This window comes from Fistularia commersonii, chromosome 23, assembly GCF_037954325.1.
Source record: "Fistularia commersonii isolate RoL2024-O1a breed Wild chromosome 23, RoL_Fcom_v1.0, whole genome shotgun sequence".
In the NCBI taxonomy this organism is placed as follows: Eukaryota; Metazoa; Chordata; class Actinopteri; order Syngnathiformes; family Fistulariidae; genus Fistularia; species Fistularia commersonii.
Genome location: NC_141306.1, coordinates 6531042 through 6553350, shown reverse-complemented (window position 1 = coordinate 6553350; position 22309 = coordinate 6531042). Strand labels below are relative to the sequence as shown.

At 43.1% G+C, this 22309-nt stretch overlaps 2 protein-coding genes across 4 annotated transcripts; one reads left to right on the top strand and one right to left on the bottom strand.

The window, feature by feature from the left end:
• Positions 1-265: 265 nt before the first annotated feature.
• Positions 266-3477, top strand: polr2f (RNA polymerase II, I and III subunit F). Its single transcript, XM_086170490.1, has 5 exons — positions 266-385; positions 989-1058; positions 1270-1400; positions 2005-2076; positions 2383-3477. Exons 1-5 carry the CDS (start codon positions 366-368, stop codon positions 2471-2473), a joined length of 384 nt encoding a protein of 127 aa, XP_086026616.1. The 5' UTR covers positions 266-365; the 3' UTR covers positions 2474-3477.
• A 3183-nt stretch (positions 3478-6660) lies between these two features.
• Positions 6661-13228, bottom strand: sox10 (SRY-box transcription factor 10). Of its 3 annotated transcripts, none has more exons than XM_086170224.1 (4): positions 13059-13228; positions 10845-11743; positions 8912-9180; positions 6661-8824 (listed from the first exon to the last, which is right to left on the bottom strand). In XM_086170224.1, exons 2-4 carry the CDS (start codon positions 11273-11275, stop codon positions 8037-8039), a joined length of 1488 nt encoding a protein of 495 aa, XP_086026350.1. In that variant the 5' UTR covers positions 11276-11743; positions 13059-13228; the 3' UTR covers positions 6661-8036. The 3 variants fall into 3 exon arrangements, with proteins under 3 accessions (XP_086026350.1, XP_086026351.1, XP_086026349.1); XM_086170225.1 differs by having other exon boundaries at positions 13051-13226; XM_086170223.1 differs by having other exon boundaries at positions 7254-9180; positions 13051-13169.
• Between the last annotated feature and the right edge of the window lie 9081 nt (positions 13229-22309).

Here is a 22309-nt window from a genome sequence, read left to right as displayed (position 1 = left end):
TTTGTTTTGTGTGTTTTGTAAAGAGAAATTTGCAGGATACAATGATAATTTTCTTGATTTCCTTTTAAACTGTTCTTCTCAAAAAAAAAAAAAAAGTCATGAACCGGGAAATAGTAAGCGTTCGTGCGAGTGAGTTGTAAGAAAATGTGTTTTGGATTTGAGATATTTCTAGAACGATAACCCAATAAAGATGCAGGAAAACCGGAAAGTTACTGTTTGGCCTTTGACGCGCCGGAGGCTTTTCAGACGCACTCTACTACCGGAAGTCTGAGAAGACGTCATTTCCGTTGGAAACAACGCGACCAGGCAAGAAATACTCGTAGAATCGGCGGAGACGCTTGAATTTTTTTTTTTTAGAACAGAATATGTCGGACAACGAAGATAAGTATGTAAACTTTCACGTAGAACTATGACGTTTCAACATCACGAATCAAAATTATCACAAATATTTAAAGATAACGCAACGTACGCGTCGTTAGCATTACCTCCAGTGTTAGCTAACAGATCTACAAACTTATCAAGGCTGTCTTTTACCTCTTTCGTTTTGTTTGAGTCTGAATTTAATTGGAGTATAAAGTTACAGCGTATTTGGATTACGTCTGTCCGAATATGCTTTTTCTGGGTTTAAATCTGTATGAGAGAAGGTTGATGTAGAGTAAACACGTGAAAACTTGTTAAGAATCTAAACATGTTCTTTATGGCCATTTCTAATGAAAATTCTGATAATCGGAGTCGTGTGTCTCTTGACTCTAGATCACGATATAAGATAAATGAACGTTTTGAGTATACGATTTGTAATTTCCCAGGATAACGTGGTAAAGGTTTTGAAGGCTTTAATGTAATCGTGAGCCTGCTAATCAATAATAACTACTAATCAATAAACATGTTCGATCAATATGCTTTATATCCGATGATTGTGGCTGTGTATATGGTTTGTATTGTGCCATGATAGCTTTCGTGATTACTATTTTGCTTTTAAATTTAATAGCTTTGATGACGGAGACTTTGATGATGCAGAGGAGGATGAAGCATTCGATGACCTAGAGAATGTGGAAGACGTAAGCTTGCTTTTTCATCACAAAAATGGTTGGGTTTTTACTTTAGTTAGGTTTTAGAATACAGACATAACCTTTGGAAGCTTCATTCTCTATGCCAAATAACTGATTCTAAATGAAGGAACTGATATATCATTGCAAGGCAGACTACCTTTTTTTACAAAGTGTTGCACATTTTCAATAAAATTATGTGTTTGTATTATTTTCTGAGCAGGAAGATCAGGAGAATGTACAGATACTACCAGCAGGAGAGGGCCAGCAGGCCAACCAAAAGAGGATCACAACACCCTACATGACCAAATATGAACGAGCCAGAGTTCTGGGGACTCGGGCACTCCAGATAGCGTGAGTTAGACCTGTGAATATATAACAGTTCCAGTTCCTGGAACTTCAATTAGTGCATGATTTTGATTCATATGGCACAATCTGTTTTCATAATATCAAAGGTCAAATCCTCAAATGCAATTGGATTCCTTCACTGATATTGAAAATATGTGAAGAAGAACAATCTTGATGCCACATGGACTAGTTCGGATATTTTTCACGCGATACGAGATTTTGACTTTCAAATTATTTCTTTGGACTTTGGCTCCTCTCTATTTTCTGTTTCCTGGGTAATGGCCAAATATTGTTGAAGTGTGACTGTCCTTTATTTGACCCACGCATTGCTTATGATTATTGTCCAAATATGTAATTTAGATGTTTCTGTGATTTTATACATTTATGTATTACAAATGGAAACTGGACTAATACATGTACAAGAGTGTTTTGGTGTGTGACCCTATTACCCTGCATATGCATTTAATACTTGTACTGATGCTGATGATGAGTCCAGGGTGATTAGGTTGAAAAACAAGCACAAAAATAATTTTAGTCAACTGATAATAATTCACGTTACCTGTCAACAGACAGGCCCAAAAAAATGACCAACTGTATTTGTTTCTAACAGGATGTGTGCTCCAGTCATGGTTGAGCTGGAGGGAGAAACAGATCCTTTACAAATAGCAATGAAAGAACTCAAGTAAGTAAAAATAAATAAATTATCTATCTATCTATCCATCTATCTATCTATATCTATATCTATATATATATATATACAAAGACTGTAAACAAAGACACACAAAGACTGTAAAACAAAGACTGTAAAACATTTAGCATTTTTAACTGATAGAGCAAGAAAAACAAAACATATTCTCAAAACTGACATACAAAGGGATGAATGTTACTTACTAACCAAATACGACTGCATCATTTATTTTATTGTGTGTGGAGCATGCTGGTAGTTCTGTTCCTCCCAACATCTTACTGTTTTGGTTTCCTCTAATAGGAGCAGGAAGATCCCAATCATCATCCGCAGGTACCTTCCTGACGGGAGCTATGAAGATTGGGGCTGCGACGAACTGATCATAGCAGATTAAGGTCCTGGTCCGCTCCGTGGCGGTGCTAGCACAGACCATGCCCAGGAGAGGCAATGTCATAATTCACAAACCTATCTCAAATATGGATACACTAATCAGAACCATCTCAAATTATCAGTTGCAGTATAAGTCAGAGCCACAAGGGGGAAATGTAACTTAAGTTGACTATGTCATATTTTACTAAGTATATGTATTATTGTATTAGTTGTTTTGAAGTTGTCTGATCAGTGCAGAAATGTTTTATAGTATATTTGAATAAAGTTTTTTTTGTATAAAGAACAATGTTTCATTCACATCATAGTTGTGCTTTAAGCCACCTCTGAGAATGTGTGATGCATCATTCAAGCCAGAGGGGTGGCGCTCAGGTTAGCCAATAGATTTGACACCAACAACTGAACTCCATATTCACATACATCCAGGTAAATGTATTTTTTATCAACTGCTGTTTAATGTTGTGCAGTTACAAGTTTTATGGGATATTTAAAATAATTACAGAATTTGGATAGCCGAAACAACTCCTTGTGCTGTATTTTTCAGGTTGTCCTCACTATACATTTTTTTGATTTATGAATCTGAAAGTTGTCCACCCTTAGATCCAATAAATCAGTGTTTTTGGCAAGAATGGTGGAATTAGCACTGTTGCCATACACATGTTAAGGTGTTGCTTTGTGACGGTTTACTATTTTGCAAATGCCATTTTGACATGGAACTGAGAAATATATTGATAAAAATAAAACACTTTTGGCTCATGTTTAACACATTTTTATGATGAAATACGGACATCTCTTGAATAAACATTGAAGTGCTGGAGAGCTAAAATGCAAGTATGAGGTACAGTTTCAGGTGTTTGAATCACATGCGTTGATGAACACCAGTACACACAGTATTTGTGTTGAAGCTTAAGATATTTGGGATTTCAACAAGACAACCGCTCACCTTGTTGGCTGAGGGTAAGCAGCAAATGGAACCGGATATTAAACTTAAATTACCAGGCTTAAAACTAAGTTGAGTTGGTTGTTATTTTCTGACATCTTGAATGTAAAATTATGACTGTTGCTGATTTGTTGCTGCCAGTGGAGAGGCACTTTAACTATTGTGCTCACCGCCTCAGAACCTTCATCTACCATGCAAACACGTGCACAAACTCACAGAGCATCCAAACAGTCACTGCATTGTTTAGAGAAAATAGGTTGTTGCACAGGCGGCAAGTGGGACAGGGTTCGCCAATGGACTGGGGGGCCTAGAAGCTGGGGAGAAAGATAGGATGGACTAAAAAGATGTACAGTGATATAGTCTGCATGAGGGTATGTAAACCCTGGATAGAAGAACTCTTAATAATCCAAATGTTATCAAACACTGTTTTCCCATGGAGAAGGCAGACTGTTCTCATTTATCATACAGTCATCGTAAAGAATCCAGTTTGCGCTGGTTGCGTTCCGTGTGTTAAAAACTTTATGAAAAACTGGTTTAATATGTGAGTCTTTTGATTAGAGGAGACAGTGCCTCGGGGTGGCTCAGCTCTCCTTTCATGGGGCAGAGGGGGTTGCCCATGTGACAATCACCAGCCCAAGCCACAGCGGGGGCCACCATCAGGTCGCCCTCAGCTGAGGATACCGCTAATATAGTCTATACTTATTCTCTGTCCCTTGTTCCTTAGGATTGCCTTCTCAACTCCTCTTTCTCGATTAATTGAGTCCAGCTCTATCCTGTACGTTATATAACTCCCACCCTGAAACTTCCTCGCTAACCTCATGATCACTTTGCATCCGGGCCAAGAACCGTAGTATCTGATGTGGAACTGGAAGACCGAGATATTGGATCTTTGGCTGAGGGGTTTGATTGATTTGTGTAGGGTCTAACTATTCGGATCTTGCATTTTATTACGACAGGTTATGCTCACACTGTTTGGCTGCTTTGCTCTACGTTTGAGCTCAAAAGCACTCACAGATCCACCTAAGAACATATTTTCTTGTGTTTAAATGGACTAATGATGCTGTAAAAATCATTTTGAATGCAGAAATCACAGTCTTGATTTTGATCTCTTGAAAACAATGAATTAGTTATTATATAATGCAGCTGTCGGCAACTAATTGATTAATTGATGATTATTTTTAGTAGTGCTAGAGTCGGGGGAGCATCTTATTCCAGGCTTTGTCTGTGGGGAATTCCGCAGTCTCCAAACTTTGAAGATCTGCGCTTCTTAGTAGCTTATATCAAAGAAAAGGATAGAGAGGCTTTGCCGGTCCTTTGGGCCAATCAAGGCTGCAGCAAAGAAGAAAGCAAACAGATAAATGTGTCTTTGTTTGTGTCTTTACTCAAGTCAAGCTTAAAGGGACGGACTAAAAATATGAGTCAAAGTGCCGTGTCGCACTGTTTGACTGTTTTTTTCTTTTTTGTCATATTAGTATTAGCATGTATGACCCTGTTTAAAAATGTATGGAGGAGCAAATAAAGAGTTTGCATGCACCAATGTGGTGGAGAAAAGTAAAATTTTGTTAAAGAATTAAATAGTCCTTAAGTGCAGTGATTAAATTATTTTGTTTCCCTCAATTTTCTGTGTAATTTCCTGTCCTGAAGTGTCTGATGGCAGGTGGAAATATGACCCTGCTCCTAGTTCTTCTCTGCTGGACTCACACCTGCCTCAGTCGGCGTTGACTGAACAGAGAAACGTCTCCACTGGTTTCTCCTTCCAGGTAAGCTGTCATTTGCACTGGAACCTGAGGAGAGTGGGGTGTTTTTGTCAGCGGATGGGGCAAGTATGGTGGTAAAATGTGGAGGGTGGGCTTCAGTGTCTGTGTTCAGAGCAAGTATGAGAGTCCCTTTGTATCCTGGTGAAGCTACAGGCCAGGCAGTTATGGGCAAGGCTCCGCTCATTGCCCTGCTTCCCTCCTCCTCCCCCAGCTCCCCTTCAATGGCCTTCTTTGTCTTTCACACAGCCGATTAAAGAGAGGGAATTAGGAGTCAGGCTTAACCCGCAACACACTCATAACCTCACACACAGACACGCATTGAAACGAACTTGAAATATACATGATGGAATCCATATCCCAATGTGGGGTAGGAATGTTTAGGAGTTTTTGGACGACACCGTTCGTTATCTTTGAGCGCATCGACCCATCAACGTCCAGATCTGCTCGTGGTCGTAGATTCCTGAGGCCCGGCCAGCCAAAGTGAATTATCCACTAGCTGATCTGATCAGGCAATGAATTTGAGTTGTGTCATTCGATGTCATGAGGATACTGGTTTGTGTCGTTTACGAGAAAATTAATTCTCATCTATGTGGTAATAGTGAGAGCCTTTATGGAATCTCAGGGAGGATTAGATGCTTTGTGTACACAAGTATAAAAGACTGTTGAATATTATTTGCTATGTTCTTGATTATAAAAACTTAATAAGAGGTTGACTGGTTGGAGAGCAGAAATAAGTTTTATAGAGCCAATGATTACTGGTCATCATCACATGTTCAAGCTTTCGGGCCTGATGTTGTTCAGACGTGTTGCTGTGGTGACAAAACAAGACATATAAGGAACACTCTGGGTGTTGTTTACAGTATTCTTTATGACCGACAAACAAAAAAACAGTCGATAACGCACACACAAATATAAATAAGCAAAAATTATTACAGGTATTTCACACATAGCAGTGACGATCTCAAATAAACTGCTTTCACTGAAGGTCGAGGTTTAAATGATGGAGAAGAAAAGTAAACAAGCCATGCTGCATACAACAAGTTCAGAGCAGTCTTTAAAAAGGAGGATATTTGTGTAATATACATAAAACAAAGCAAATTAAAGGAATGTATTTTCAGGAAACTAGATGGGGAACAAGCGAACGAAAATACAGGTATGTTAAGGATGTTTGACACGTCACATGTTTGTTACCCAGCAGAGCATTGGGAAGAAACACAATTGGCACACGAGACGCCAAATAACAGATTAACTATTTTAAAATGGGAAAGACACCAACAGATTGTAACATAAAAGTACTAGTTATTACTACTGCTTAACTTGTAGTTAGTTAGTGTTTATTAAGAACAAGGCACATTTAATATTAGATACTATCAAAAAGCATCATCTCCTACGGGCAACTGATCCTTGATTTTGGCATCTGCCATTGAAACTGCAGCTGTCATCCAAAGATGGGACGCCTCACAGTGAATACTGCTCTATATACGCTACACTATGGGGAGGGGGTGGGGGGGGCAGTGGCAGTGGTGTGGACTTTTAGTGAAGATAAGAGAGGCTAAAAGCAATTAATAATGTTACACTTAAGTGTTAAAGGCTTCTGTTATGCACACGGTGGCATAATGAGACAATGAAATTAAATTTCCACGAATAAATAGAGAAGTGTCTACTTCATGAAAATGTCCGCTAAAATCATTCATACTTGTCAGTGCCGTCATAACAAAAGTATCTTACCGCCGTCATAACAAAAGTAACTTTTAACGCCAATATGTCTTCGGGAGAAGCTACCACAAACTACACTTCTACGTAATGTAAGGTAGATTTGAGTGTCAAGTTGGGAGAAACATCTATATTGTCAGTTTCTTTGCTTTATAAATACAGTATTTTATATATATATGTATATATATATATATATATATAATCTAAAATAAGTTTTGGTCCCAAAACTTTGGTCATCTCATCAAAACATCTTATCTGCATAACATTTCAAGTTTGTCGTATTAACTATCTTGATAATATTCAGTCATCACCAATTACTTTTTAACTATGCCTTTTTACTTGACAATAAGTGGTGCGTCTTCATTCATGCATATTGTTTTTTTTTTTTTTTACATTTTTACCATTTTTTTGTTTTTTCATACAAAAGGTTGTTGACGTGAGCTCAGCACGGTAACTTGAATAAAAACGGGGACAGATGTGCCTCCGAAACATTTCAATTTCGAGTTAAACAGCAGAAACTTTTTCATCTGTGTGACAAAAAACTTGCCTGAGAAGTGAGCAGTCCACAGCCAAGTACTTTGGCAGTCCATTCTTGTTTCACAGACCACAAACAAAAGGACTCCGTCTCTTGTCTTGTCTCAGATGCTCCTCCCGTCATATAAATGAAGGTGTTGCTTATTAAGGCTATCGTATGCCCCTGCGGTCGGAGACAGGTGTGGACATTAATGCACCTCCTCTGACACAGAGTCGTCTACCTGACGGGGACAGAATCCTTGATTGCTGCTGTTTGTGTTGTTTCGAGCGTCACACGCTTTGCTGCTGTGAAACAAACCTACAACTCCGTAGCGGTGGGCGTTTCTCCGTCACACCACCGTAGAAATACATTCTGACTACACCACTGTGCGCCCCAAATAATTGACCATGCTTCAAAAGCACCATGCGCCAACCTCATCCGCTGGCTGGGATAGCTTTTCTGCACTCGGGCAAGAGCAGAACAGGGTCTCTCCCCTCCTGCTTCCCCAGCCGACCTCCCTGGTGCCGGCCCACTCCCCCTGACGAAGACCCCTTTCGCCACCAACGCTGCCACCAGTGCCGTTGATGCTCTTTGGGTCCGACACGGGGGCAGAGCCTGCACCAGCGCTCTCTGGTCTCGTTGTCTGTCATGGCCGCGACAGAGTTGTGTAGACAGGCTGCTCCCAGTGCGTGGGGCTGTGTGACTGCGGTACACTGGAAGGGTCAGTGATGGCAGTGTACAGAGGCCTCTGGGAGGGCCCCATATAAGAGAAGGCAGAGTACAACCCTGAGGGCTGACTGGAGTGGGCATAGTACGATCCCTGGGCCTGCTGGTCGGCGTATTCGGCAAACTGAGCCCTGGTGGCCAGCGAGGGGAACGCAGAGCTGTAGTGAGGGAGGCTGAGAGGGGTGTAGGTGACGTGAGAGCCTGCCGAGACCGCCTCCGCGAAGTGACCGCCGGCGCCTCCGGCCTCGCTCTTGATCTGGGTCTTGGAGAGGTCTGAGCCCAGAGGGGAGCCGTGATGTTGCTGCGGCTGCTGCTTGGAGAGCCAGGCTGCTGAGTGTCCACTGGCCGCTGCCAGAGCTGAGGAGATGCCATAGGTATATTGGGAGGCCGGAGAAGCTGCCGCGGCCGATCCCGCCCCGGACGTCTGCCCGATCCCCGGGTGGCCGTTAGGAGGAAGGTACTGGTCAAACTCGTTGACGTCGAAAGGCTCCATGTTGGCCATCACCTCGTGGCTCATCTCGCCGATATCCACATTGCCGAAGTCGATGTGAGGTTTCCCAGATCCTGCCGTGCCTGAGCTCCCCTCTGCTCCCATTGTGCCACGTGAGCCCCCGTTCATGGCGCCCTCCCTCTTTCCATCTCCCGCCTTGCCGGACTGAGGATCTGTCTTAGGAGTGGTCGGGGGCGTGGGGGGACTGTGGCTTTGACCTGTGGAGAAGCAGAAGTGACCATACAGTCGCATCGATCCGGACCGACAGAACACAACGGTGCCGTAGTCGGGCGTCTTCTTCCCACCTGCAGTGTGAGAGTGGTGCCCGTCTGCCAGGGGAGACCCATCCCCCCCACTGTGGGTCACTTCCAGATGGAGGCCCTTGTAGAGGGACTGGCTATGACTAACCTCTCCCTCTGAATGGCAGTCGGCCTCGCTTCCCGACCCAGAACCAATCTTTCCATTCTTGCGGCGTCTCGGCTGGTATTTATAGTCGGGATAGTCCTTCTTGTGCTGCTTCCTCAGCCTTTCTGCCTCCTCAATGAAAGGACGCTTATCACTCTCATTGAGAAGCCTTGGACAAAAATACATTTGGTTAGTTAGCTTTATTTTTGCCACATCCTCATGCAAATTAAGTCTTAGATCCCCTTCTATTGTCGGGGTGAAATTGAACACGTATCGATGATAAAAACAGCTACATCACTGACAAAGGAGAGCATCCTGTTGACCTCAAAATGAATTTTCACATATTAACCAAGTTTCACTGAAACCCCTTCGTCAGATATAGTATTCTCACTGCATATCAATATAGAATTTTGTTTTGTAGCTCCATGTTGTTCCCTTTACCCCTTTTGCATGATAAAATGTAACGCAAACAGTCGTGACTGCTGCGGAATAATGAAACAACATCAACGCAACACAATGAGGCGTTGTCTTCAGGAATGAGACTGTGCTGCTTCATTCCTCCGGAGGCGAGGAAAACGTAAGATGCCTCTGCCGCCACATGACCGGACCGATAAACCAATCATGCCTGAGTCCAAGGTCAAGTGTTTGTTTAATTAATGTGCCATCTTTGTAGTTTGAACAGATATATGCTTGCTGACAACCTTGTTAGGAAACACTGAGCGATTGGCGTGGCATCTCCGCAGAGAGGAGCAGACCGGGGGTTGTTTATATCCTCACTTCATCAGGTGATTTTTATCAATCTATGCAAGTATAGTAATTTAAATGTAAACCCCCCGCAAATAACAAGGAAAATGACCAACTATTCATCCCCCTGCAATTAAATCCCGAAATAAGTAATTTTTATCCCCGTTCACGGGCCATAATGAAATCTGGCATGGAATGAATTAAGACTGAGACAAATGGGATTTTGGTCGGCAGGTAAGCCCCTCCTGATGACAGGTCGGGACAAAAGCTGGGTAAAATGGCGAACGTGATGGCAACACAACTCCCTCAAATGTGACGTCATATGCTGATCTGAAACGTGGGTAGCATTTTATAATATATTTTGGTAAAAAAGGCTTTTCCTTTATTCCATCTTAATTAAGGGCTGACTTTTTAACATCAAAATCAGCGAATACAAAATAAACAGTACTTTTAGTGTTTGCAAAGCAGAACATGTTATGTCAGAAATGTGTCCACAGCACTGATTGAGTTTTTCTTTAATAGTTAATTGTAACAGGGAGCTGTTGTTGAAGATATGTGTCCACTTTCTGTCTTATCCAAATAATAGCTGATAGTGTCTTAACTCTAATGTGGTGTTGATTAACACTGACTTTGTGGCCCATTTTGCGATGTTGAAAAACTAAATTGCTCAAGGCTCACTTTGGAAATGTTTTTTTCAAAATCAAAGCGTTATTTAACGACAACGCCCCTTTCACGGAAGCCTTTTGCGAATCACGCGGCGCCCTAGGGCAAAGGAAAAGTTGTCGTGTTCGCGGCGACTTTTCGCCGTCGTGTTGATGATTTCCAGCTACGATCACCGACGGTATTTGCACGCTGATTGAAAATAAGCGAGGTTATAGCGTTAAATAGTATGTCAGTGAACAGGAGACGCATAACTTAAGAAGCTGTGGTAGTGGGTACTTATTATGTTGACATTGCACCCTATTACTGGGTGTTATCGAAACCGGCCAATCAGTCAGCAGCTTGAACAGGGGTGACTTCTCAACATCCACATTTTTCACGCCCTCCCTGGAAACGGCGGTGCATTTAGACACTGTGGCTCCTCCTCACCTCCACAGCTTGCCCAGGGTCTTGCTCAGCTCGGCGTTGTGCAGGTGCGGGTGCTGGTCGGCCAGCTTCCGGCGCGCCGCCTGCGCCCACACCATGAAGGCGTTCATCGGCCTCTTCACGTGCGGTTTGCTCTTGCTCCCGCTGTTCACGCGCACGGGCATGGGCACGAGGGTCCAGTCGTAGCAGTTGAGCACCTGGCTCACCGCCTCGCGGATGCCCGCGGGGAAGCGCTCGTCCTCGTCGTCGGACTTGACGGACGGGTGGCCGCCCGCCGGGTCGTCCAGCGCCGCCAGCTGCTGCCGGTGTAGGGGCGAGTCCCCGCCGCCCGCCGCGCCCGAGGAGTGACCCGGCGACCTGGAGCGGCTGTCGTCCGACACCTCCGGGCTGAGCTCGACCTCGGACAGGCTCTGCTCCTCTCTGGACATCTTCATACACACAGGGGCCTCCGGGTGCGCGTAGGATGCGAGAGTCTCTCCTAGGAACTGTACCTACTGTTTATGCACGCCTCTCTATCTCACTCTTTTCCTCTCTCTCTGTCTCTCTCTCTCTCTTTCACACTCTTCTCTCTCTTTCTCTCTCTCTCTCTCTCTCTCTCCCCGTCTTGTCTGTCTCTCTGCCCCTCTTGGAGTTATAATATAAACTGCCAATCTGTCTCTACTCTCAACCGCCGTTGCAAAACTCTGTGAGGGTTCCACATTAAAGTTCTTTCCATCCGTGTGGTTGGTATCATAGGCGGCTCAGTGCGCACCTTGGACCCCAGTTTACCTGCTAACGCACGACTGACTGCGCCAAACTCACCCAGCCTCACTCCCCGCCGGAATTCTCCGTGTCTCTCTCTGTCTCTCTCTCTCTCTCTCTCCTCCGATCGTCCCGCGGGCGGGAAAAGCAGCAACTCGGACCTGCAGACGGCAGAAGCACAGCCGTTACTGGACACGCATGCAAAGTCTCTGAATGGCTGTTGTGAGCGTCGGTTGGCGTTGGTGGAGGGGATGGAGTGGGAGTGGGAGTGGGAGTGTGTGTGTGTGTGTGGGGGGGGGGGGGGGGGTCCAAAACAAGCCCGCCGCTGAGGTGCTGGCAGGGACCGCGGGGCTCCCCGGAGAGAAAGTGCTGGAAAAGGACGTGAGGCCCCGGTCAGCACAGAGCTCGGATTTACACGGCAGCTCCTGGATAAACATGGCCTGGCGCTGGAAACATAAACCGTGCGTGAATTGACTCAGTCTGGCGGCCGAACAGGGCCGCGTCTATCGGCGGAGAAAAAAAAGTCTCCTTGTTTTTGTCCGTTAAACCAACAGCCTGCCTGAGCGTCACCTCCGGCGTGGACGGGATCTGTCCGTTTCCTACCTCGTTACACACACACACACACACACACACACACACACACACACACACACACACTGTTTTCCTTATTAAGTGGTTCATCCTGGACGCACCCCTTCTCCCCCACACCCCCGCCGCTTCGTGGAAATGTGAGCCATCAGGTGATTCTCCGTGGATTATTTCTCACTCAGGTAACAAGTTTGTTTTTTTTTTTTTCTAAAATGAAGAGTTTACATTTTGGCTTTAAGGGGGGCGGGGGGTTAAATGACAGGCCCTGGACAAAACCCTATCCCAGTGATCCCGATGCGGGATGCTGCGTCTCCACCATCTGTCCCGGCCATTAATAGTCATATTCGCCCGCCACCTGGCCCGCATCTCCCGCACCCCCTCCTCCAGCACACCGTCTGCTTGACGGTCTCAAAGGTGCACGTCTGTGTCACACCCTTCAAACTGACTGTTCGATCACGCAAAAATGGGATGAACGCATTCCCGCAGTGCGCCAGTCGTTTCTGGGTATCGAACTACAGACCCAAAGGAGGTCAAATGACATGCAATAACCCCGTTATTCCATTTCTTTCTCATTTTCCTCAATGAAAAGGCACGGAAAAGTCACGACACACGAAACATGCATGTAAATTTAAATTTAAATTGTAAATAAAATCGGAAAGGCGTTATTGACCGCATGCAGAGCTTCGGGAGGCAGGTGGGAGCACCTGCAGATCTGAAGTTTTAAAAGTCTGAAAACAAAACAAAACAAAAAACAAACTTGCAATTTAACGACAGCATCACTCGTGTGGAATGGAGAGACACGGGAGTGACGCGGGGACCGGAGGCGGGACCCCATCTCCCGACCTCCGCGGGCGACACGCGGAAACGCCGGACGTCTTACTTCAGTACCGAGAGAATGAGGTCGCCGGTCAGCGCGAGAATCCGTGACTTCCCAAAGTGACAGTCGGTCCCCTGCCCCCTCGATCGCTGCCCGGGAATGAATGCCTGCTCTGTGTGCCGGTACCGGGGCTTAAAGGGCTCCTTGTACGAGGCTGGGAGGAAAAAAAAAAATAAAAACATTTAATACTGGGATGGACAAGTCTTAAAGGAGAACGCGGACGCGGGGCGGGACGTGATTGGCTGGGCCTCTCTCTCTCTCTCTCTCTCTCTCTCTCTCTCTCTCTCTCTCTCTCTCTCTCTCTCTCTCTCACGCGCTAGTGCACGCGCACGGCGTGTCCAATGGCAGCGGTGGGTTCGAAGCGGACCCGGAAGTCGTCTGCGGCGTCCCCACAAAAAACACGCACACACACATACACACACACACACACACACACACACCTGCGGCCCGAGCGAAAGCGCACTCATTTGGATGTACGTGATCTCTCTCTCTCTCTCTCACACACACACACACACACTCCGGAGGAGAGTTTAGCCCAGTCGGAGAAGTCGTCGAACGGCGGCCTTGGCCGCTGGTAGATCAGCTGACAAAGTCTTCTTTCATCTGTAATATCTGATGAAATGGCTCAATTTCACAAATCGGAACATGCTCGGAGGAAGAGGAGAAGGAGGAGGGTAGACGTTTATTTACTGCTCCCAAAATAAGAAAAGGGGCTTCAACAGAGAGGCCATGCTGCAGACACCCAAGACCAGGAGCTGTAAATTTTTATATAATATTGAAAAAAAAAACAATAGAAATTATTACTTTATTTTCAGCGTCAGAAAGTCTTCGTGTCTCTAACGTTGTTTTTAACGGCAGCACGCGCCCCAAACCAAACATCTCGCGAGGAGACACAAGAGTGGACATGGCTGTCCATGCGGACACAAACACATGCGCTGTTCTGGCCCACAATGAGTCCCTGTGTGTGTGTGTGTGTGTGTGTGTGTGTGTGAGTGTGTGTGTCCCCACCCCCACCATCTGACCCCCGGCCCCTCCTCACATTAACTGTGAATTCTGACAAGATAAGACCCAGAGTCCCTTCATCGCCCCCCCCCCCCCCCCCCAACCCAGGTGAGCTGAAATCATGTGATCAAAAACACCCCCACTCCGCAGTTGGAAAGGGGACACACAAAACAAGTTTGTGTTGGTGCCAAAAAGAAAAAAAACACAAGAAACTGAAGAGAAAGGCCGGTTGGTCTGTCTCTCTCTCTTTATCGTCACAGGAAACCAACTCCGGGTTCTGAAGCGGCGTCGGTGTGCTGGACCGGCCTCCTCTGCGTGCCGGGGGAGTTGACGTGAGTGTTTAAGCGTGCGTCGGTGGCGGTGGTGGAGGGAAGGATGAGGCCCAGTCGGTGTCAGTTTGCGTGGAAACATTTAGATCCCAGGTTTACTAACATCTGACATGATGGCAAAGCTCATCGGACATGTGATCACCTTCTCGTGGATTCTTTACACAATGTAAATTGAACTCTATCAATAGGGCTCGGAAAAAACAAGTTGATATTTATCGTTTGCTTAGAAGTACCAACAAGAACTGATGTCAAGCGTTTCAATTTAAATAAATGTAATTCCTCATTCTTTATGAATTCTGCACCTTGGATTATGTTTGGTTTAATTTATGACTGACACACAAACCTATTCTAATTGAAACAAGAATATATCAAGCACAGACATTTTTCCTCAAAGCACTTAAATTTAATCCCCATAATTGATCAGTCTTGGTCAGAGGCGACAATCAAAGTTTCTGTCCATTATATAATAATATTATGAAGAAATAACATCACTGTTTTGTGTAGATTGACAGTAAAATCTAGGACTACTGGTAAATCATCTGCTTGAACTTTGAAAAGTACGAGGGAGTCAATGAGAATCCCAGGGGAAAAGCAGAGGGCGGGGAAATCAGCAGCAAAACTTTGAATGCGACGGTTTATCGCAGTTAATAACTGTCGTGATTTTGTGTGACATGAACAGACATTTCTGATTGGTGGGAATTTGCCTCATTGAACCAAGTCGAGGAAGTAGCAGGTTTGATTCATCAGCCTGTAAAAGCACATGAAATGTAAACTTTAGATACGATGTTCTGATGGCTTTTTTTTAAGTCAAATACAGATTATCTTTATAAGTACGTCATTTTAGGTTATTGCCCTGTTTATCTTTTGCCGCCTAAACTCCACGATTGCCTGCTAAATTTGCCATAAAATCACTGACGGTGGACAAGGCGGAGTGCAGTTTTATAGGTGGAGGCAGGCATTCCTTCTGAGATGATGATGAGGAGGGTGAACAGGTGGACATGTTCATCCAAAACAGGAAATATTTAGGCTATTTGAGGGATTTTGTTTTTGTCTTGTTTTTTCTTATTTTGACGCCTATAAATGTTTGCATTTCATAAACAGAGAGCCGTAACTAGACAAGACACTCACTTGCTCACAGATTACACAAACATTCTTCCTTTTTTAAAATAAATAATAATAAGTGGTTACTATTTAAATAACTTAATATAATCCTTAAAACTGTGGTGTGACTCAGAAAAGTGCCAACACATTGCTCGTAATTTCTAAAGCATTACACATCTTCTAAAGTGTTTCACAGATAAAGTTTTAAAGGGCCCGTAACCAAACTTTAGAGATATGATTGATACTGACACAGAGTGTATTTGATGGACTTATAAGTGGCCCATTGTGGCCAAATTTACCCCTAGATGAGTTTAAAAGTGATGCGAGATCAAACATTTACAGAAGGCTCATGAACCGAATACTGTGCAATTCATGTAACTGATGAGGGTTTAATAAGAAATTCAAGCATGTTTAGTTGCTTGATAAAAGAAAACATTATTTATTTATTATTGAATTTCGTGATACCTTTGTTTGACTCAATTCCCATTTAAATGATGGTATAATGCAACTTAAAAATTGTGATTTAGCTCCAGTTAGTACTGTAAGAATGAGATCAATATTTACAATGTGTTCATCATCCAGTTCTCGCTCAGGCACAGTTCTCAACCTTTTTCCTCTTCTTACAGAGACGCATGAAGTATGAAATGTAACATACTTTCCTTTATTTCATATCATACCATGAAGTACAAAAAATTCATAATGAGTGTGTGTGTGTGTGTGTGTGTGTGTGTGTGTGTGTGTGTGTGTGTGTGTGTTGTCTGCTAGTCACATGTTTATAGCTTCCATGAGAGCAAGGGAAAAGCATTTTTTCCCGGTGCCCGTTGTGTGTGATGGGGGTTTTCAGAGAGAGTGTGTGGGCGTCCCCTCAGACAAAGCTGGGAACAAAACGTCCCCTCCATCCCTTTTGCTCGGCTTCTTTCGGTTCCTGAATTCATCCTGTCTCTGGATTCTGTTGCTGGATCCTGTTGAGATTTTACAACTAATTGACAGTCTGTTGTTATGTGACACGCATCCAGACTTCAGCAAACAATTTCAGGGCAGCCATCAGTCAATATTTCACATTTATTCACCTGAGTCTTCCTCAAATAGGGAGTGCAGAAGCTCATTGTTGACAATTGTCCGCTACTGTTTAGCACTGTAAACTTATATATCTTTACTCTGCACCTCATTTTTTCATTCCTATAAACACTGACTAGATACGTGGGATGCGCAAAACCTACCTAGTAACTATATACCTGTAAGTTTAATTTGCTTCTATTTTGACATACCCTAAAGACAGACAAAATGTAGAATTACTTGCAGTACTTTAATAAGGTGCTTAAAGAGATTCCAAGTTACCCAATACTTACAAAAAAATACCTACTTAAGATTGTTTTACCTTCGGTGGAGATACCCTGTACCCGTTGAACATTTTTGGTTTCTTCTTCTTCTTTAAAATGTGCTGGGAACATACAATACTTGTGGTTATAGTTGACTTCTGTGTTTGTCGTTTTCTCCAAAATGCTATGTGGTACTTATAATAGGCGTATATACCTATCATATTCTTTTTTTGTACTCTCCCAAAAATCATCCCGTGGGTAGCTATTAGTTATAAGATACTCACACCATCATTGATTTAAATAATTTAAATTCATTGCATCGTAAATTGCATATTTTACTGGCCGTGAACAAAAAGAAAAAAACCCAAAGCAAAACATTCCTGTTCATCACCACTCCACAGAACTCAGCAGAATATAACCTCATAGGAGAACAGAGCTCAGTACTCTTCTGAAGAGGTTGAGAACAGACTCCATAATCCACAAACATTACTTTCATCAAAATCTGGAAGCAACAGCTAGGTATAAACCACTTCCCTTTATTTCAACAAAAGGAATAAACTGGGAACTGGCGCAAATAAAAGCAGCAGAATCTGAGGCAAACAAAACACACTGGGTGAAAATTCTAAACATACCATAAACCTGGGCAGTAACCATGGAAAATACACAAATATAATGTGAATCTGTTTTACTAGTTATCTTACCGTGAACTATTGTCTTGGAGTACATTAGATGACTTTTAAAGTAAAACTTTTTTTTTTCTTTTATAAACATGTGTTTACGTACATTATCAGCAACATGTCATCCAACTTTTCTTGCAAGATGCAAAAATTCAACATTCTTTAAACCACATTTTAGGTTTAAACGCCAATTTCTGTCCAAATCACAAGGAGCACAGCGTTGCACAGCTTGGTGGGAGAGGAGTGTTAGAGCAGGTATAAACATTTAAGCAGATTTTTCAAAAACACACTATATTCTCTATTTCACTCTCATCTAGTCCTCTCTTGTTTCTGTGTCAGTGTGTGTGTATTGTAGACAAAGCAGGTGTGTCCTTATTGTCCTGTTGAAGTGGATCAGTCATCCATAAAGGAGGATCCGCTGGACTGCTGTTGTTGCAATTAAAATGTAATCAACTCTGTCTTGTGTCTTGCGATTAAAAGAGCATTGGATAGGACGGTTAAAGGTCAAGGTCAGAGCTGGTTTTGGAATTGTTCGGTATCGCTATTGCAATTTTGATTCATTATCTTAATGTGCTGAAATCTATATCATATATTAAACTGATACAAGCAGTTGTGTCTGATCCTTGTGTTCTTATAACTAGGATAATTTTCTTTTTATTGGCTAAAAGATGTGTGTGTGTGTGTGTGTGTGTGTGTGTGTGTGTGTGTGTGTGTGTGTGTGCGCGTGTGCGCGCGTGTGCATGCGTGCATGTGTGCATGTGTGTGTGTGTGTGTTCTTCTTACTGAATAGCTCATTGTCTTGTGCTTCATATCTCCGCTGGGCAGCCCAAGGAAAGAATCTAGTTACTTCAATTGTGCAGAGGGGGCGGGGGTGGAGGGGCATCTAAAGGAAACTGATATATGTAGGTTGAGAAGTGGGGAATCCTGGTATTAGTTGGAGAGAGTGGGGGTTGTTGGGGTACTGGTTGGAGGGGTCGGGGGTCACCTATGGATTCTTTGATCATTCTACTTGTTTTTGAGCTCAGTAACAGGCTGTCACTGAATGCATTTTTTCCTCCCACCCATTTTTCCATCTGCGTTCAAGGTATTGGAGATAAATGTTGTTTTATCTCTATATGTAGAATGCTGAATGTTTTGAGAGAAGTAACAGAAAGTATCTTCATTACAGTTTCACCAGAAAGGAACAGGAAACCCACCCTTGTGATAAAGTGTAAAGTCGCATGCATCTTTAATGCATTACCAAACCACTCAAATCTATATAGTCTATAAACTACTCTTTAGTCCACAGTCTAGTCTATAAAACTGTATAAACCCCGACCTTACATGAGGTGCATATTTTCTCTGCCTGTATATTTTTTTGGGAAACAAGATCACACAACTTAATTCTTCACTTTTAGTGTCATAGATCCCTCTTCCCCTCTACTCTTTGTTTTGCATCATTTTGCTGTGTTGTTTTAAGGTTGATCTTAACCAAAAGACACCAGACAGTTCTTGATGATCAAGGTTTTAAAGAAAGTATTAGGTACATCAAGGGAACAGTGCGATGGTAGATGGTAGTGCCCAGGTAACTGTGACATCCAGTGGCAAGGTGGAGTATGGCGGAATAGGTGCAGGGCGGTTGGTCAAGTGAGGCAAGGGCAAGTGAGCAGCTGGCAGACAGGAGTGACAAGAGAAAACTGAAGCAAAGGGAAAAAAAAACCCACAAGCAGTCAAAAGTGTAAACCACATCTGAGGTCAAATGTTCTTGTTAGTCTTTAGAAATAATTTTTTAAATTTGTGTTATTACAATTCTGCTACTGCCCCTTAACTTTAAAGCTTATTAGAAGCAACATGGTGACAAGAAGAAACAATAATAAGAACAGTTAGTGACATGAAACCTGCTTATTGGTACTGTTTATGAATAATTATTTCTATAAAGCTTGCTTTGTTTATGACATGATGACTTACAAATTAGATTTGGGTTTTTCCGATAGCAACTATGAATTTTTGTGTCTACTTAATGACATACATACATCCCAAGGGAAAACTTCTACACATGACCCCAGGTCATATGTCTAACTGGGTAATATTGAAAAGTGGCTTGTCTGGACACTTAACAGGCCAAAACCCTGAACTCAACTCCACTCATCTGGACACTCTGATAGAGGAAAGTCCACTTGTGGTCCTGGAAGATCCACTGCAATGACTGTTACCTCTTGTCCTTTTTCACATCTTCAATTGGGTGCAAGTGAAACATATAAGAGTGGGTTTGACACCTGAAAATCTCCGTTTCCCAGTTTCAGGAGGTCTGTTAATCTCACAGTATCTTAACACCTGTTGAGTCTCCATCCTGTAGCAACGAGCAGTCAAAGAAGCAGTTGGCGTGGACACACGGAAACCAGCTCTGAGGCAGCAATCGTTATGTCTCTCTCTCAGGCTCAGTGTGTGTGTATGTTTTTGTGTGTCAATAATCATTTTATTTGGTGAACGAAACAAAAGTTTTAAGAGGATGTCCAAACGAAGTTTTGAATATGTTATTAGGTTTTATTGACCTTGAATAGTGAAATATTAGGATCTTAGTATTTACCATGTATTTGTCAGGTACTTGCCAGGTGCCAATGGGGTAAACATGCTCAACCTCAACCAGTGAAAACAGACTACCTTTTGAAACTATCCCTCAATAAGAACATGCTGGAGGTCCTCATGCTGTCTAGCAGAGGTCAAGCCTACTTAAGATCAGCCGACTTGATCATGAAACAAGCTACATTTTTTTAAATGTGTTTTGTGACTTCTAGGAAACCGCTTTTCTTAGTAACAAAATCAAGTCCAGTTGCCACCAGATGAAGGTTTTGACAAGAATTAACCAGATGCTCCGCAGACACGTTTTTCTAAGAGTTCACGGAAACATCTACCACCTAAAATATGGAATGACATTTGACAGACCTGGAACAACTACAAAAAAATGTTTCATCTATTGATTGCTAGTTGTTTTTTTTTCTCAGCGTTTCACCTTGACCTGGGCCTAATGTCCGGGGTACAGATTCTTCTAAGGCTGTACACCTGCAAATTCGTGTTTATGAACTGGCAACTGCGCAAGCAGAGTCAAGACCCGAACGCTGACCCAAATATGGTCTCCATTGATCTCAATAAATTATTTGGCTGCTGTGGCTATTAGAAAGTAGACTAGTTCACTGGAAAAGTGTGAAACTCCGTGATGCCATGATAACAACCGTTTCATATCCACAAGAGCTCTCCAAATCAAGTCATTATTCAGGAACAGGGTGAAGCAAAGCTGCGTCATTAAGCCACTACACTTCAGTTCCCAGTTTACAGAACAACGACACCGTGTTCATCAGTGAGCTATTCAATCGACAGAGGATTCAAGTTTAAACTGCTGTAATGAAGCCACTGTTATTGACTAGACTCTCTGCTGAATGGCTGCTGGCTCAAATGAAAAAGGTCCATCCCATCATAAACTGTCTTTCAATGCCCGCAACATCTGTGGGACAGAAAAGATTGACGTGTCACTGCTGTCTTTGTGAGTGACCAAATGTTAATGGCCATCCTCTCGGGATGTTCACGTCCCATGCTGTGAAAACAGACAATAGAGTTAACGACACGCTTCTCGTGGCCAGTTCAGCCATTTTGAGATCTCTGCAACCCACCATGACACAAGTCTTTTTGTCAGAGCACAAGATGCATCGGAGGGTCTACCAGGCTGTTAATGGATATGAAGGTTTCACCTAGGGTGAGATGTCTGCTGAGTATTAGTGAGCAAAAAAATCTGTACATCATCACACGCAGAAGCAGAGCTCCTGTGAAAATCTCTCTGAAATTTTCACCTCGCCCAAAATACCCCAAGTCACTGCACCAGAAAAGTCGCGTTAAAGAGGCAGCAATGCAAACGTCAGGAGAGTGGATGTATGATAGCAACTATGAGTCCAACATCCACCCTGTGCTATCTTGTTCATACAAAGAACGCAGGCGCTGGACTCATTTGTATTCTCTGTAGAACCCAACACGGTTTGTATCATAATCACCGACCTTTTTTTTTTTTTTTTTTACCACACTCAGGGGGAATTGTTCCAAGCGATTGTATTTTTGCGACTGCGCGCCATATTTAAAAAGAGGCCGAGAACAAGAATTCTATTCCATTTTCAGCCCTCATATTACTACTTTTTTATGTGGGGAAATGAAACTCTCAGCTGTTTTTACACATGTATGCAAATGTCACTGCAACATTTCAAAACTCGAAAAAAGAGGAAAGAACCCTGCTCTGTGAGACGTGGGTGCATGCTTGAAACTGATAATTGGGTGGAATAAGAAGGCGAGGGACGTGGTGATCGAGTCATTTGCAGGAAAATGCAGAAAATGATGTTCAAGAATTTGGCAGGGAACAAGGGTGTCCTTTGTTGAGATGTTTCTGCAGCATGTCTGGTTGGTAGCTGTTTGGGACATGGTGATCACATAGTGATGATCTGCCTCTCTAAAAAATGCTCAATTTTAATGATGTTCTCAAAGATCTTCTCCCCCCTAGTCACAAAAAAATGTTTTCAATAAATTCCATATTGGGTTGTAGATGTCAGCGCAACAATGTGTGTTTAAAATACTTTAAAAACAAACTCATGAAAGGAAGCTCACAGTGCGACACTGAAACGCAGTTCTCTTAAAAAACTTCAGGAAAAAACAAACATAACTTTTACTGAATGAAAGTGCCGCATTGTTGGGACGAGGTGAATGACTGTAAATGGCCACTCCAACAAATACTGGCGTTTTCTCTTGTCTTCAAAGAGAAAAAAAACATTATTTGGTGACATTGTAGTCCACTACCAGACTCTTCTGTTGTGAAGAAACT